Here is a 13,584-nt window from a genome sequence, read left to right as displayed (position 1 = left end):
GAGGCCACGCCCCCGAGCCCGCGCTGTGGCGGCCGTGGGGGCGGGCAGAGGCTCCGCCCCCCGGCAGCCTGGCCGGGTACCCCGCGGCCATGGCGGCGGTGGCGGCGGGCTGGCAGCCGCCGTGGCGGGCGCTGGCCGCGCTGGGCCGGGAGCTGGCGGCCGAGTGGGCGGCACAGGACGTGCGCGCCGCGCTGTGCCAGCTGCTGCTGCTCTGGCTGGGCATCAGCCTGCTGGGCGTGCGCCTGGCCTGGCGCGCCTACGGCGGGGCGGTGGCCGCGCTCTGCTACCGGACCGGCCCCGCCGGCCGCCGCTCCCCCGGCACCGCTTCCGGGGCCTCGCCCTCCCGGCCCCGCGCGCACTCCCTGTCCCCCGCGGGCCCGGCGGGACGCAACGGCGCCGCCGAGCGGCACTGCCCGCCCCGGTGAGTCCCGAGCGCTACCGGGCCCAAAAACGCTGATTCCCCCGCTGACCCCCCGCGGGCCCGCCCGGCTTCCCTCCCCCGCGTCCGGCCGGCGCTCTCGGAGCGCAGCCCGGTGAGCCACCCCTGCCCAGCGCACCCAGTGAGCGTCCCCCCGCTGCACCCCTGCACCGGTGTGGGCCGGACGGGCGCCTCTGGGACACCGGCCCCGCTTAGCCCCCCCAGCTGTGGCTTCTGACAAGTGCCCCCCAAGCTGTGCCCCCGACCTTTGAGCCCCCCACCCCGCCCAACTGCACCCCGGAGCAGTAAGCCCCAGTAAGGGCCCCCAGCCCCGCCCGCCCCACACGGACAGGCAGGTGCCCGCCTCAGCCGGGGGCTGTGCCGGCTGCTGCCCCAGCCATGCTCACGCTGCCTCTCTCTTGCAGGGATGGCCCCACAACAGAGCCCACGAAGACACACCGGGAGTGAGCAGCACCAGGACCGCCAGCTGGGTACTGCCAACACCATTAAAGTGCTGTGCCCGCCTGCTGCTCCTTGTTTTGGCATTGCCACCATAACCAGAGAGGAGGCCAGGGAAACGGAACAGGGTGTTTATTGGAGCTGGGGCACTGTGCCCACAGCACGTGCTGGCCTCACTTGGCCATGTAGTACTGGGTGGGCACGAAGGGCATCTTGGTGATGACGGCAGGGTGCTGCTTCTTCCGCACCTCGACGGTGAGCTCGGTGCCAGCCCGGCTGTGCGCTGCCTCCACGTAGCCCATGGCGATGTTCTTGCCCAGGCAGGGCGAGGGACATCCACTGGTCACTGTGCCTGGGATGTGAGGATATGGGGAGGTGAATGGGGCCTGGCCAGCACCTGTCAATGCCATGGCCACAGCTCAGGGTCATGCCCATGCCAGCCCCTCTGCCCCCACCTACCCACAGGCCTGCCTTCAGGGCCCAGGATGGCCATGTGGGGCCGGATGGCGGGTCCCACCGACGTCAGCCCCACACGCCTGCGCCTTGGCTTCTCTTTCACTTGTGCCATGATGGCAGCAGCACCAGGGAAGTCCATGGCCACACGCCGGCGCTTCCCTGCAGGGCAGAGATGGGTGAGGGTTGGTGATGCCTGACTGGTCCCCTTGTACCCACTGGAGACACCTTGCTGCTCTGCCTGCCCCTAGGAGGAGGTGGAGGTGGACCTACCCAAAGTCCACATCAGCCCAGCCTCAGCAGGGGTGACAGTCTCATCGATGTCATTGCCGTAGAGGCAGAGCCCAGCCTCCAGGCGCAGGCTGTCCCTGGCTGCCAGCCCTGCTAGCCACACATCGGGGACACCCAGGAGCCGCTCGGCCAGCTCCACCGCCCGCGCCGCGGGCACTGAGATCTACAGTGGGACACGGGCAGGGTCAGTGGGGCACGGCCTTCCCCTGCCTGGTACCGCAGTGGGGATACTGGCACAGTTCCCTGGGTACCTCCACGCCATCCTCGCCGGTGTAACCACAGCGCGTGACCCGGCAGCCCGGCACACCGAAGACGGTCGTGGTGATGCTGTTCATAAAGGAGAGCTTGGCCAGGTCATCCGACAGCCCTGCCTGCAGAACCCGTGCCATGGAGGGACCTGGGGAGGCAGGTGGCTGGAAGACAGCAGTGCCCAGGGAAGGGGGGGGAGGTGGGGAGGGCGGTGACATCCACCGGGAGAGGAACCAGGGGAGGGCAGGCCCATGTGGGGCCCCCACTACCTTGCAGAGCCAGCAGCGCATTGTCTGACACCTCCAGCTGTATGTCACTGCCGGTGGCCTGCAGCTGTGCCGCTCTGTCCTGCCAGGGTGACAGTGTGCTGCTAGCGTGGGGGCCAGGCCAGTGCCAGCCCCACACGTGGCCATGGCCACCTCACCCTGCGCAACACCAGTGTCACCAAAAGGCAGAAAGACTCATTCCCACTGCTTGTCCCCCCTCCCGCGGGGCTCAGGCAGCCCCATACCCTCAGGATGGCCAAGTCCTTGTCAGCACAGGCGGCGTTGGACACCACGTAGAGGTGATCTTCTGACGTGTTTGTGACAATGAGGTCGTCTGTGATGCCGCCCTTCTCGTTGGTGAGCAGCGTCAGGGTGCCCTGCGGGACACGGCCCATTGGCAGGCTGCCTGCACCCTCCCAGGGCACCTCCGACCCCACTGGATGCCTGGTGCCTGCCCAGTGCCCCCTACCTGTCCTGGCTTCAGCTCGGCGATGTCCCCCACCACCAGGCTCTCCATGAACCTGACGCGGTCCCGGCCGTACACCAGGGTCTGCAAGGGGCCGGGGAGGTTGTGAGGTGGTGCGGCCGCCCCCCTGCTCCAGCCCCCTCATCCCGACCCCGCTACCTGCAGCATGTGGGAGACGTCGAAGAGGGAGCAGTGGCGGCGGGTGTGCAGGTGTGACTGGAGGTGGCCCTGCCCGTAGTGCAGCGGAAGGGTCCAGCCGGCGAACGGCACCATCCGCCCGCCGCGGGCCCGATGCAGGGCATCCAGCGGCGTCTGCTTCAGCCGCCTCTCCCCGGCCCCGCTGCCCCCGGCCGCTCTCCGCGGCGCCCAGCCCGGGGGGCGGCGGGACAGCGCCGCGCGGCAGCCCGCCCGCAGCATCTTCCTCTTCCTCCTCCCTGCCGGCACGGCTCGGACCGGCCCCGGGGCGCCTGGGACATGGAGTCCGCCCGGCCCTGGCCCCGGCCCCCGCCCCCGGCCCGGCCCGCCCTCGGCACCGCCTCCCCGGGGCTGCCGGCACGGCCGCCCCCCTCCCCCAGAGACAGGCGGGCACAGGCAGGGCCAACGTAGCAGCTTTTAGTGGTGACCCCTCCAGCGCCCCCGCACCCCTCGGTCCCCCCGCACCCCCTTGCAGTGTCCGGGCTCTGCCCACGGGACGTGCCCAGGAGAGGCTCCCAGGGTCTCTGGAGCGGCAGCGCTGCCCCTCGCTGCTGGGCAGTGCAGAGGGAGTCAGGGAAGGGGCACAGGGAGGGCTTGGGACCCCGCGGGGTCAGTGGCCGAGACGGAAATGCAGGAGTCCACTCAGGCTCCGGGAGCATGGAAGGGGCACTTCTCCCCAGCTGGCACCAGCACCAGCGGGCTCAGGTGTAGGAAAGCAGGTTGACATCGTAGCAGCCATCCACCTGGGGAAGAGAGCGACTGTCACTGTCTGCACAGCACTGCTGGGTTACTCCAGCCCCTCTGGGAGGGCTCCTGAGCCATTCAGGGTCCCTGTCAGCAGGGGGGTGGGACTCACGTCGAAGCGCCCGATGCGGGCAGCTGCCTGGCGAGCCCGGATCACCTCTGTCAGCACCCACATTTGCTGGACCTCTGTCGACACCTTCTCCGGATCAGGGAGCTCCTGGAAAGAAGTGGGCACAATTCTGTGGAGCAGGGATGGCCCGGATGGGCTGGATGATCCCGGGTTTGGGCTGGATGATCCCGGGTTTGGGCAGTGGTGCGGCTGGATGGCTTTGCCTCCCAGGGAGCCAGGCACGTGATGATGCCCACATTCCTGCCCTGCTGGTGGTTTCCCAACATGAGGAGGGCAGGGCCTCTCTCCAGGAAAACAAACTACTGGGGACATGGGTGACCCTGATCCCTGGGTGCTGCGGTGCCAACACAGCCCACCTCTGCTGGCAGGTGGCCAGGGTGAGGACAGAAAGCTGATTGCTGGCTAATCATTAAAAACCTAATCACGCAGTCCAGAGTTTCCCAACAGCCTCACTTAGTGACGTCCCTGCGCTTGGGTGCAGAATCCTGGGCACACATGCTGGTTCACCCCAGGGACCTTTAGCCAGGTGGGATGTGTGGGCTCTCCTGGCTGGGGCACAACTCTCACGGGGACACAGCTCTGTTGCACTGGGCTGAGGGGTGCCTCGTGGTGATGTTGGGAAGAGCCAATCTCAGAGCAACCTCTGGCATCTGCCCTGGATACTCCTTGCCAAGGGGAATGTGATCCAAGCAATCAGCAAGGGACGGGGGTGCCCTCCCCAAACTGTCACACAGCTGGGCAAGGATTGGGAACAGCAGCCCAGCAGCAGAACTGCCCCGGCAGGTGTGGGCTATGTGCCACCCTCCTGCAGGCAGCACCTCCCGTTGATTCAGCAGGTTCTCATGGGCGAGCCGGCTCCCATCCTGGCCCTGCTCTGCCTGGACTTTGCCCACCAAAGGCCACCATCTGCCAGGTAGATGTGGCTGGCAATCTGTAAACACGTGCCATGGCAGTGATGCCCCTCTGCCCACATGCTGTCCTGGCTGGGCAACGTGTTCCCCAGAGCACACCCTCAGCAAAGTACTGGGAACCAGCCCTGTCCCCACACGTCTCACCCACCCTGAGTGATGCTATGCACCCACTGCTCCCTCAGTGATGTCCCTGTCCCTGTTCTCACACATCCCTGCTGCCACTGAACCATGCTGTGCATCCGCTGCTCCCATGGGGATGTTCTTGTTCCTGTCCCATCCCATTGTATCCCGCCTGTTGGATGAGTGGCACTGTGCACCCACTTCTCCTTGGTGATGTTCCTGTCCCCAGACTAGAGGGTAAATAGACTTAAATGTCACCTCAGATAGCACATTCCCATGGAGATATTTTTCTTCTTAGCGCTGCAAACTACTTCCAGCACAAGGCGGGTTATCTCAGGGCTCCACAGCTATTCCTGGTGAAAGCCTGGAGCCAACAAGGCAGGCATGGGCCTGGCAGCCTCCTGATGGATGCTCATGGCTGGCCCCCCACAGAAGTCCCTCCTTCCCCCAGTACCTCAGCAGTGATTACTCACCCCATGCAGGCTGGCTGGCTGCTCCGGAGGGGTCAGCTGGGAGAGCCAGGAGGGAAAATCCTTCTGAGGACTCTGAAACAGATCCAGAGGGTCACACAGGGTGTTCCCAACCCCATCTCCATCCTTTACACCAGGCAGCGTGCTGGGGCTTAGAGCCTACCCCTAGTGATACTGCTATGGAAGTGTCACTTTACTATGCTTAAAGATAATTTTGTAGGGAATTCTGTGTTTTGAGCGGCTGTTGGAGCAGTCCCTTCCCCAGCACCACTGGAGCACAAGTGGATCCCAATTGCCCCAGCAAAGGCCAAGGACTTGGAGCCACATCCCTGTGTGTGCTCCCCAGAGCTGCAGGGGGAAATTCCAGGTATAGAGCTGGGGACAGTGGCTTGTCCTGGCCCCCTGCCCATGCCTGGCAGTGGGGTAGCTCTGGCACCTGCTCACCTTCTGTCCAGGGGGGAAAATCTGCAGGTCCTCAATGGTGAAGTGGAGCCAGACTGGGGAGGGCTGTCGCAGGATGAACCGCATTGCTGTCACCTGGTCCATATCACACAGCATCTGCAGAGCAAGGGCCAGGCAGCGTAACCACAGGGGCTGGCACTGACGGGGAGCAGCTTTTTGGGCATCCTCCCAAAACCCCCAACCCACCCCAGATGGAAGAAGCCCAGGGGAAGCATCGTCCCCTGAGGGCTGGCTGGGCTGAGCAGGGCACAGGGACTCCCGCAGCCATGGGGGTCAGTGGGACATGGGCACCAAACCTCTGGAGCAGGAGCCCCACTCATCCTGAGGTGTGGGCAAAGAGGGGTGAGCCCCGGCGGGGGTGATGCCACAGACCCATCCAGACACGCTGACCTGGTGCCGGTGGAGGCAGAAGTAGTCCTGGGAGCCCTCCTCGGTGTGCGGGCACGGCATCAGGCACAGGTCCCGCAGGCAGGTCACCCAGCGCCGGGACCCGCCGGGGCCGGGCCGCTGCACCCGCACGCTCAGGAACGCCGTGTAGAAGTTCTTGAACACGATCTCCTGCACCTGCGGGACCGGTGACCTCAGCCCCACAGCAGCATCCCTCCACACCTGCACCGGCACCCCCCCGATACCGACACCGGCATCACCCCCCAGTACGGGGACGGGCACCCGCAATCCCCCTCCCATAGCGGGATCGGCACGACCCGTACCCGCACCAGCAGAGCCCCATACCGGGACCTGCACGGGCATCCCCGACTCCACTGGGACGGGCACGGCATCCCCAGCATACCGCCCAGCATCGGTAAGGGAGGTACCCCGGCACCGGCATCCACCCGTTACCGGCATCCCCTCCGCTCCGGGACCTCCCCTCACATCTTCCCCATACCGCCCACGGCATCCCATCTGCCCTGGGACCGCCCCCGGCTTCTCCCCATACCGGCACCGGCATCCCCACCCACCCCGCCCCGCTGCTGTCCCCGGCATCCCCCGTCCTGCCCCGGGACCGACACCACACCCGGCCCTGCACCGTCCCTGGCAGGGGCCCTGTCTTCCTCCGGGACCACCCCGGTACCCCCCCACCGGTGCCGCCCCCGGCATCCCCCCGTGACTCCACGGGACCACCCCGGTACCCCCCCGCCGGTACCGCGGCGGGAGCGGCCGCACTCACGTCGGCGGCAGCGCCGCGGGGGAAGCGGAGATCGATGACGGCGACGCCGGGCCGTGCGGGCTCGGCCCCCCCGGCCAGCTGGAGGGGGGCGGCGGGGCTGGGGGCGCAGGGCAGCGGGGNGGCAGGGGGCGCCCCCGCCGCGGCGGGAACGGGACCGGGAACGGGGGCGGGCCCGGGGCCGCGCTGGCTCCGGGCATTCCCCGCACCGGGGCCACCCCGGCGCCTCCCCCAGACCGGCACCGCCATCCCCGGGCGGGTCTGCTGTTTGCTCGGCCCCGCCGGAGCTGGGGGTTGAGCACTCCCCCGCCCTCCCCGCTGCCCTCCCGGGACCACCCCCGGTGCCCGGGCAGCGCCGTCCCGGAGTGAAGCGGCGGGTCCGGCCCCGGTGTGCGGGGTCAGCCCTCCTCCCGGGGACAACGGGCAAATCCCGGCTGGGGATGCCGGGGCTCGGAGCAGAGGGGATGGGGACGGTACCGGTACCGTGGCGGGTCCCCCGGGGCCGGCCCGAGGGGGCTGAGCCCGTACAAACTGCTGGCAGCCGCACACCGGTTTTTAAGTCTTTTTTTTTTTAATAAAACAATCGGAGTCTGTATCAAAAATTTAGTAAAAAATTAGATTTGAGAGTTCACCGATTTTTTTTTTTTAAACTATTAACTATTCCTGGCGCTCTTTTTTCTTTTCTTTTTCTTTTTATTATTTTTTTTTAAACTTTTTTATCTTTTCCAACAGTGTCCAGGCTGGAGTGCCAGCATGAGGCCAGCGAGGCCATTCCTGCACAGTCCCAAGGAGCAGCCGGGACAGAGAACACACCCCACCCTGGTCAAAACACCCCACGGGGAGGGGGTTTTGCTTCAAATCGACCCCCCCACCCCGGTGGTGCTCGCTGGGAAGCAGAGAAATTCGTCGTGGCACAGGGCTCAGCTCATCCTTCCGTGAGCATTCCCTGGCGCAGCGATGCACCCCCTGCTCAGCCACGGGCACCCCGGGCCAGGCTGACCCAACTCATGACTATTTTATGATGCGTGAGAAAGATAGGATTTCTTTGATTAAAAATAAAATAAAAATGATAAAAGAATCAAACCCCAAACCAAGAAGCTGATCCACCCCAAGAGGAGGAGGAGGAGGCTGGCTGGCCCCGCTGACCAGCCCGTGGAGCTCGCCTGCAGCACAGCACTGCCCTCCCCCTCCCCAAAAACTACACATCCCAGTTTAGGTAAACAGCAGATTAAATGTAAAAACTTAAACCATCGACTTCAGAAAGTCCCTTGAATTTAATTATTTTTAGGCTACCTTTCATGTTACGTCCTGTAGCTAGACACACGTGAATAGAAAAAACAGTACAGTTAGTGTTAAAGGCAAACAGCGGAGACCCAGAGTGCTACCCCAGTGCTGCCTGCTCCTCCCGACCCGGCCCGACCCGTCCCGACCCCCCTCCCTGCCCACCGCCCCGGCCCCGGCCGAAGCCCAGCCGCCGGGAAGGCGTCTTTGAGCCGAGAATTTTTTTTCTATGAATAAAATAAAACCAAAGCTTGTTAGGCAAAAATAAAACAAGTGTCCCCCCGAGTCCCGCGAGCGCTGCGGTGCGGCGGGCGCAGCCGGGGAGAGCCTGCTGGGGAGCGGGCTGGGCTTTCATGTTCCCGGCTGGCGAGGGGGCTGCCGGCCCACAGACAGCACCGGTGTGGAGCTGGAGGCCCCTTCTCCCCCGAGAGCCTCCTGTTTGTTAAGGGGGCACGTAGGGCGGTGGGGACCTGTACGGGGTCATGTTCTTCGGGCGGGAGCCTTTCCCCTCCATGGGTGCAGTGAAGGGGGGGGGAGGCTGGTAGGGCGGCGCGTTGGGGTCCTCGTCCCGCAGCGGAGTGTACTCCCCGATGGTGTCCTGGTTGAGCGGCGTGGTCTCCGGCATGCTCTGGTTGGGGTACTCTGGAGGGGGCAGTGGGGCTTTCTCCTCCTGGAGGATGAGGGGCATGCTGGAGGACGGTGGGGGCTTGGAGTCATCCAGCTCATCGGCGAAGATGATGGGCACGCCTTTCTTTATGAAGGTGGCCTGGTCTTCGATGGTCAGCTTGCCTTTCCTCTTCTTGCGGTAGCAGATCATGGCAATGATGCCAGCCACGAGCAGGATGGCGGCCACCACCACGGCAGGGATGACGGTGTGCAGGTACACATCGTCCTCGCTGCTCTTCTCGGGGTCTTTGCCTGCTGCCACCGTTGGCGTGGCCTCTGAGATCACCCTGCCATCCTTGGTCACGGGGACAAACTGGATGTGCCTGCAGCTGCCAGAGCCAACCACAGACACATTCAGAGGCTTGAACTCAGGCTGCAGGACATTGGAGAAAGCTGGGCTCGGCCTGCCGGAGTCATCTGCAATTTTTTTGCTCAAAGTCCGGATCTGCTCCCGAGGGCAAGGCTCCAGGGGCAGTGTGTTGTTGGTCCACTCCACTACGATGGAGCCTTTGGCGATGTCCTGCACTGTGATCGTGCTGCTGTTCCTGTCGCCGAATGCCAGAGCCAGCTTCTTCACCAGCATGATCTTCTTATGGATGTCATTCACCACTGCATTGTGGTCCCCTTCCAGCCTGGCCTTGAACTTCACTGGAGACTTGTCCCCATGCGGGCGTTTGTGGACATGGATTTCAAAAGCATCCACGGCAAAAAGCCCGCCCTTGTCGGTGGCATACATGAAGTACTCGTGCTTCCCAATGTGGTTGTGGTCTGGCATGCCATACATGAGCTGGCTGGTGCTGTTGAACTGCACCCATGAATTCTCCTCGATCATCTGCTGCTCCTTCAGCTTCAAGGTCAGCTGCAGCTTGTCGGTGGTAGTGTCCTCCTTGTCGTAGAAGGTATCCGATGGTATCTTAACCTCGAAGTACGTGCCCTCCCATGCATCGACCCTGTCGATGTGGTTTGTCAGCTTGGGTGGCTCGTTCGGCTCCCAGGGCCGGGGCAGCCCGCTGGCTGTGGTGCGCACGCGGGACGGCGGAGAGGCCGTCGTCAGCTTGGAGATGGGCGATCTGGTTGTGCTGGGAGGCTTTGTTGGACGGGGCGTTTTGGGCCTTCGAGTAGGCCTTCGTGTTATTGCCGTGGAGGAATCTGTCGTGGACGGTGTGGCTGGCTTCAGGGTGGAGACTCTCGGTTTCTTGGTGGTAGTTGAGGGCGGTGTGATCACTGCTGTGGGCTCTACGTACCCAGGCATCGTGGGGCGAATCGGCACGGAGGCCGTGCCCGTGCCTTCTGCTACCCTGGTTGGCTGGATTGGCCCCAGCGTGGGCGTCTGGACAATGGGGCCTCTGGTTCTGATGGTGACTGTTGGCTTCCTCGGCAGTGGAATGGGCTCTCGGACAGGGGGTGCCGTAGTCTCTGTGGGAGGCGCGATGGCGGGCGACGTCGGGGTGGGGACAATCCTGGTGGGTGGCTCTTGTGCGGCAGTGGTGGGCGGCCCGATGGCAGTCAAAGGCGTAGGGGTGGCGTTGATCTGCCGCCGCATCCGCTTTGGGAGGTGAGGTTTCTTGTTAGCAATGTGCCAGCCAACAACCGGGTAGCCAAGGCGGGCAGACATGGTTCCTTCCTTAGCTGGAGCCTCCACCTTGCTGATGTTTGGGACACTGTTTTGGCTCAGGGAACATCCCAGTTTCCATGAGAGTAAGGCCCCGTTTTCCACCACCTTCTTTGCATTTCCTGGTCCAGCCATGAAGGCCGACATGTCAAAAAGTCTGTTATTTACAACAGGAACCAACTTCATGTTGTGAAGTTCCACCTCTGAAAAGCTTCTCATTCTGTTTAAGAGTTCAATCCTCTGCTTTGGTGTCATTTTTGTTAAGTCGGCATCCAAAATGACAGTCAGGATAGTGACAGGCTCTTCCGAGCCACACACGAAGGGCGCTGTGTCACTCGTGTCTTGGACGGCCACTCGCACCGACTGAGGCTCGCTGTGGTCCTCTTGGTGGACCTCAACAGAGAAGACGTTTGTGGTCTGCGGGACATAGCTCCCATTCGGGAAGGGCTGCAGAGTGGTCACCGAGATGTAGTGGACACCCTTGTCCGTGTCAAGGGGCAGCCCTTCCAGGGAGCTGCTCTCTGCATTCCAGTGCAACCAAGAAGGCAAGGAGTCCTTCCCAGCTTCAGAGATCTACCAAACAAATAAAAAACCAAAAAAGGCTTTTAGAAGTGCAGCATGAGGGCAGGTTCTATCTGCAGTAACGCCTAATTTCAAGGATTAAAGAAAAAAATCTGAAGTGTAACAACTGGGGAAGGAACATCTGGCCAGAGCATGGCAGCTGTTGCCTCCTCCTCCACATGTTGGCAAGGATGAGCTCTGCAGGGTGCACGGGACCCAAAGGGCTTAAGGAGCCACAAGAGGTCATAAAGACCCACAGGGCCCCTCGCCTGCAAGTGCTCCAACACTTGCTGGTCAACTGCCAAGCACAAGTGGTTCATTTTCTCTGAGGGCAGACGGGGAGTTTACGTCATGGGGACAGTGACAAAGCTGAGGGTGAAGTTATGCTGTACAGCAGAGCTAATCTAACAACTGCCCTCTTCCCACTCCTTCCTCTCCCAGCTTGGCCATCTTTCTCCTTTTCTCAACCCCATCACATCCTGCCCACCCTACACACATCAAGCTCAGCAGAACATGTATTTTCTCCACTTATTTTCAGTTTGTCCCACTCTCCCCAGAGCCAGGATGACCCAGAGGGGCCGGAAGCTGGCCAGCTATGGTTCTGAGTCCCTGGCCTGGCTGGAGCACACCAGCTCCCAACAAGCAGCAGGAAATCCTGAGAGCTACCTGATGTGGTTCTGCTCTGCCAGAGGAACAGCAGCCAAGAATAAACAAAAGGAGCAGACCCAATGTAATGGCCAGGGTGGGCAGGCAGAGATGTGGCACACGAGCTGAGGAATTGCTGGACATGACACAGGACAGCATGCCAGCCTGGCTTCAGCCCCAGGCTAGCTAAAAATGAAGGACTTCACTTTCACATAATAACTTGCTGCTGCAAGGGAAGGCTTTGTCTCAGAACACAGGCACCTCAGGACTCCAACACACTCTTCACTAACTCTTTCAGCTCGTGGGACTCTGTCTCCTGCCCTGGCTTGTAGCTGAGGGTGGGTGCAAACCCCCAAGCCCCCCCAATTCCAGCAGCTGACATCCGTCTGCTCGCGGATCACGCGGCGCAGCGGAGCCGCTCGGTGGAAGGGGTGAGGCTGCCAGCTCGGTGGGCTGTGACATTTCCCGGGGCTGTAGGTACTCCAGAGTGAGTAACCTGAGCTTCATCAAACCTCCCAGGCCCGGAGGCGTTTGGCAAGTGAGCCGGCTGGGCTTTCCAGAACTCCAGGGGGAGGCATCTCCCCCTGACACTCAGAGCAAAAAGGATGCCTTGGGGCTCATGGAGACACATTTAGCAGCCTGGTCCATGGTCTGGGCTCACTGCAGTCCAACAAGAGCCAGGCTCTAGCTCTCTTCCTGAAAGGGTGCTTTGGTTCTCTGCAGTTCTGTAAACCTTATACATATTTCATAATTTACCCAAATGCAAAGCTGGAAGAGGAGCTTTGCAAGGAAACCTGCCTGGCAGGAGCATTCCTGCATCCAGCAGCAGGTGCAGAGCCGGGGCTAGACTGCCACACTGCAGGTCCTGCTGGGGAAAGCCCCTGATGGACAAGGAAGGATGCCTGATGCTGCAGGGCTGGGCACACTGCGAGCCCTGGGTGCCACTCCCACTCCCTGGCTGCAGGCAGGATCCAGGCAGCAGCACCCTGGGGCTCACCCCCACACTCTGGGTTTCAGCACACTGAAGGGTCTGGATGCACAGCTCTGCCAGCATAACGCAGGACCCAAAAGTCTTTTGGCAAGAGCAGCACAAAAAAGCTTTTGTGCAAGAGCTGCAGAGGGTTTCAGCCAGCCTGGACAAGCTGGAGAGTACATCATGAGCCACATGCTGGGTACGGCTTATAGAGTTATAGAGCAGAGTTTAAAGCTCTCAGCACAGCTTTAGTTAACTCCTCACCAGCAATATTCCAGAGCACAGAATCCAGATTCCTGCTTACAACAGCTGGAGGAAGCTGTCCCAAGGGCCCTGTACCTCGATATAGGCCACCATGCACCAACATGTGAGTATCTTTCCCCTGGCCTTGCTGTGTACCCACGTTTCTGGCAGAGGACAGGGGGTTTTGGCAGGGCTGTGGCTGCATTCACTCCTCCTCCACTGCAAGAGCAGGAGCTGCTTTTAGCCCAGACATCCCAAAGGAAAGGCAGCCCTTCACCTGAGCTGGGCACAGGGAGCCAAGCCTCGCTCCTGCAGGAACAAAGGAACAAATTGTCCTTCCTTGGCATTTCTTCTGCCAAAAGAGAACAAAGGCAGGGTCTGCTCCTGCCCAGCCAGAAGCACTGACCTGCCCCCATCTTCCTTTAAAAACGTGTAATTTCATCACACCCTCTAAAAACTGAGATTCCAGGACAACGCTCAGTGCAATAAAGCATTTACAGTAGCAGGAGCAGGTTCTACTCTTTAGCCTCTTGTGCCAAAATTAGCCACTAACCTGCTCACTGTGGAGGAGGGCTGGGCTGGGCTGGGCACACATAAGGAACAGAAACACAGGGAGCCAGGACAAAACCACAGCATTATTGAGGCTTACACAATCAAGAAGAATAAAAAGTTTAATAGCGAGTGGTTAAATTCACTCTGAGTGTGTAATTTTAGGCTACATTTGGAACAAATCTTCCCCTTCTGTGCACTCTGCAGAAGCCCTTAATTACAGGATCACACACTCCACACAGCTTTCCTGAGAAC

The 13,584-nt window shown here is 61.7% G+C and overlaps 4 protein-coding genes across 7 annotated transcripts in view; 1 reads left to right on the top strand and 3 right to left on the bottom strand.

The window, feature by feature from the left end:
- Positions 1-48: 48 nt before the first annotated feature.
- On the top strand, positions 49-940 carry TCTA (T cell leukemia translocation altered). The gene is made up of 2 exons (XM_041426004.1): positions 49-421; positions 844-940. The coding sequence occupies exons 1-2, from the start codon at positions 90-92 to the stop codon at positions 884-886; spliced, it is 375 nt and encodes a 124-aa protein (XP_041281938.1). The 5' UTR covers positions 49-89; the 3' UTR covers positions 887-940.
- Positions 941-1,010: 70 nt separating this feature from the next.
- On the bottom strand, positions 1,011-3,051 carry AMT (aminomethyltransferase). The gene is made up of 8 exons (XM_041426003.1): positions 2,762-3,051; positions 2,606-2,686; positions 2,382-2,513; positions 2,140-2,218; positions 1,873-2,018; positions 1,604-1,784; positions 1,337-1,492; positions 1,011-1,229 (listed from the first exon to the last, which is right to left on the bottom strand). The coding sequence occupies exons 1-8, from the start codon at positions 3,017-3,019 to the stop codon at positions 1,051-1,053; spliced, it is 1,212 nt and encodes a 403-aa protein (XP_041281937.1). The 5' UTR covers positions 3,020-3,051; the 3' UTR covers positions 1,011-1,050.
- Positions 3,052-3,200: 149 nt separating this feature from the next.
- NICN1 (nicolin 1) lies at positions 3,201-7,048 on the bottom strand. Its single transcript, XM_041425956.1, has 6 exons — positions 6,803-7,048; positions 6,025-6,198; positions 5,617-5,730; positions 5,176-5,247; positions 3,654-3,758; positions 3,201-3,540 (listed from the first exon to the last, which is right to left on the bottom strand). Exons 1-6 carry the CDS (start codon positions 7,046-7,048, stop codon positions 3,499-3,501), a joined length of 753 nt encoding a protein of 250 aa, XP_041281890.1. The 3' UTR covers positions 3,201-3,498.
- Positions 7,049-7,471: 423 nt separating this feature from the next.
- DAG1 (dystroglycan 1) overlaps positions 7,472-13,584 on the bottom strand; it is a 49,633-nt gene continuing 43,520 nt past the window's right edge. For all 4 annotated transcript variants that reach the window (XM_041426066.1, XM_041426067.1, XM_041426068.1 and 1 more), the window contains exon 3: positions 7,472-10,931. In XM_041426066.1, coding sequence (XP_041282000.1) covers positions 8,523-10,931 — 2,409 coding nt within the window. In that variant the 3' untranslated portion in view covers positions 7,472-8,522. The remainder of the gene's footprint in view (positions 10,932-13,584) is intronic.

This window comes from Onychostruthus taczanowskii, unplaced genomic scaffold, assembly GCF_017590055.1.
Source record: "Onychostruthus taczanowskii isolate IOZ18803 unplaced genomic scaffold, ASM1759005v1 scaffold9, whole genome shotgun sequence".
Taxonomy (NCBI): domain Eukaryota; kingdom Metazoa; phylum Chordata; class Aves; order Passeriformes; family Passeridae; genus Onychostruthus; species Onychostruthus taczanowskii.
This window is presented reverse-complemented; position numbering and strand designations above follow the sequence as displayed.

Coding starts and splice junctions, on each gene's coding strand:
- TCTA (XM_041426004.1), top strand. CDS start 90: ATGGCGGCGGTGGCGGCGGGCTGGCAGCCGCCGTGGCGGGCGCTGGCC. Junction 422..843: donor GAGCGGCACTGCCCGCCCCG/GTGAGTCCCGAG, acceptor TCTCTCTTGCAG/GGATGGCCCCACAACAGAGC.
- AMT (XM_041426003.1), bottom strand. CDS start 3,019: ATGCTGCGGGCGGGCTGCCGCGCGGCGCTGTCCCGCCGCCCCCCGGGC. Junction 1,785..1,872: donor CCGGCGAGGATGGCGTGGAG/GTACCCAGGGAA, acceptor GTCCCACTGTAG/ATCTCAGTGCCCGCGGCGCG. Junction 1,493..1,603: donor TGGGCTGATGTGGACTTTGG/GTAGGTCCACCT, acceptor TCTGCCCTGCAG/GGAAGCGCCGGCGTGTGGCC.